The 2,368-nt window shown below is 36.5% G+C and overlaps 1 protein-coding gene across 1 annotated transcript; it reads left to right on the top strand.

Moving 5' to 3' along the window:
* Positions 1-1,053: 1,053 nt before the first annotated feature.
* LOC123798856 (thymosin beta-4-like) lies at positions 1,054-1,188 on the top strand. The gene has a single exon (XM_045807558.2). The coding sequence runs from the start codon at positions 1,054-1,056 to the stop codon at positions 1,186-1,188; it is 135 nt and encodes a 44-aa protein (XP_045663514.2).
* Positions 1,189-2,368: the final 1,180 nt, after the last annotated feature.

Here is a 2,368-nt window from a genome sequence, read left to right as displayed (position 1 = left end):
AAGAATTCATACTTTATAAGGCCTTAAATTAATCTAAGTTGGTTGCATACATTTGCTGAGAATAAGGAAGATAGAATACAAATTTGTGTATACATGTATGATTAGATATATGTGTATATATATTAGCCAGGAGCCCATACACCGAGAAAAATCAGGATTTAGGAGTAAGAGAGAGAGAGAGAGACAGAGACAGAGACAGTATTTTGATGAGATAATTTAGCACCTGAACTGAGCCATATTCAAACTCAGTTGAACACCTAAGTCTTGTCATTTGAAGTCACTACATTTTTGTACTCTGTAGTCTAAGATTGACAAATAAACTTTTGCTTGAATAATTGGGTCTGGTTTCTGTTCGTACAACTAAAAGTGTCACTACTTGTTCAAGGCTGAGTAAGAAAATATGTTAGGGCAGGAAAGGATGACAGGTGAAAGAAAAAGGCGTCAAGGAATGGAGAAGTTCTACAGAAGCTCAGAGCAGGTGAGGTAAGGGTAAGAGTGTGATAGTGTCGGAATGATAAAACACTATGGTAGAAATGTAGTACTGGAATTCTAACGTGAAGCTTTTCTAAAGCCCATGCCCAGTTCTGGAGTGGAACACTGACAGGGAGAAATTTAAGGAATTGTAAGGTTAGAATGCTGAGTGGGAATTCTCATGTAAAATGGGCTTCCGCAGAGTAGGACAATATTAAGACCAGTTAGTTATAAGTACTCAGATCTGACTTTAAATCTTGTCTCTTTTACAGGCTACATTACTTAATTTATCTGATACTTAGTTTCCTCATACATAAAATGAGGATAAATAGAATACCCACTTCATAAAGTTCTATAAGGATTAACACAATCATTCCAAAACATGGAATATCATGGTTACACCTAGTTTATCATTCAATATTTAAAATGATGGCTTAGAGAATACAGGATCAGGTAACTGTATGCTTCATGGATACGGGAGAATCCATTAAAATTTGCCTCTGGGCACGACAGTGGCCGCTATGCAAAGCACAGGTCAAACTTCGCTTGCTCGCCTGCCTTGCTCCAGCCTCCTCTGCAACCATGTTTGACAAACCGGACATGGCTAAGATTGAGAAAATTGTTAAGTCAAAATTAAAGACAGAAGCACAAGAGAAAAATCCAGTGCCTTCGAAGGAAGCACTTGAACAGATGAAGCAAGCAGGGGAATTGCAATGAGGGGTGTGCTGCCAATAGGCACTGTACATTCCACAAGTATCGCCTTCTTATTTTCCTCCTTTAGCTGTTTAACTTTGTAAGGTGCAAAGAGATTGGATTGAGTCTAAATGACCATGCTGCCCTTTTTCACATCAAAGAATCAAGAACTACTGACAAGGAAGGCCACACCTACCTCTCCCATCTGCCTGTCTGGCTGGCAGGGAAGGAAAAGAACTTGCATGTTGGTGAAGGAAGAAGCTGGGTGGGACGACAGTGAAATCTAGAGTAAAAACCAAGCTGGTCTAAGGTGTCCTGCAGGCTGTAAAATGATTGTCTTTACTTTTTCTCTCATTGGCTCTGTTAGCTGCTGAATATTATGAAGCTAATAGCAGACAAACTGAATAATTATTTTTTGAAAGTATGTTGCTATTTATTTTTGTTGGTAACTGTGGAGTTGGTTTTCTTATAATCATTTCATGACCTAGCCTTGCATTTCTTTACTTGTTGACAATATACAAAATTATTTTGGCATCTCCAGAAAACTTACAGAATCTGACATGTATTTATTTATTTAGTTTAGTTTATAATCTGCTTTTTTATTTAACAGTATATCATATCATTTACATTTTCCCATGATACCACTATAGAATCTGACATATATTTAAAAAAAAACTAACCTAGGACGACTAGGTGGCTCAGCCAGTTAAGTGTTTGACTCTTGATTTCAGCTTAGGTCCATGCTCAGCAGGGAGTCTGCTTGGGATTGTCTCTCTCCCTTCCCCTCTGCCCCTCTCCCCTGAGATAAATAAATAAATCTTTTAAAAATTAAAAAAATAAAATAACTTAAAATGTCTGGTATGGACCAAAATAACTAACACAATTCTTTGTTCAATAATAAAACAACATTCTGCAAAAACATTTTAGAGAAACACTGACAAGTCACTGATACTTTTATTTGTGGCTCTCTCTATGTAAGTTTTAAAGTAACTAGTTTTTTCTCCCACATTTATGATGATGACTTCAAAGTTTATTACTACACTCTACAGTTCTCCTACTGAATAGCAGGCTTACAACTGTAATGATCTTCTGGTCATCTCTATCTGAAGGCCATATGGATAATTCAATCAACAATTGAAATACTTAAAAAATAGTGTTTTAATTTCCAAACTAAAACTGGTTCTCTTCCCAATTTCACTTTCTA

Source organism: Ursus americanus, chromosome 26 (genome assembly GCF_024610735.1).
Source record: "Ursus americanus isolate L20-20 chromosome 26, mUrsAme1.1.p, whole genome shotgun sequence".
Classification (NCBI taxonomy): Eukaryota; Metazoa; Chordata; class Mammalia; order Carnivora; family Ursidae; genus Ursus; species Ursus americanus.
The sequence above is the reverse complement of the archived record's forward strand: the minus strand, read 5'-3'. Positions and strand labels throughout refer to the sequence as shown.

What these genes read in the sequence shown, in the direction of transcription:
- LOC123798856 (XM_045807558.2), top strand. Translation starts at nt 1,054, where the DNA reads ATGTTTGACAAACCGGACATGGCTAAGATTGAGAAAATTGTTAAGTCA.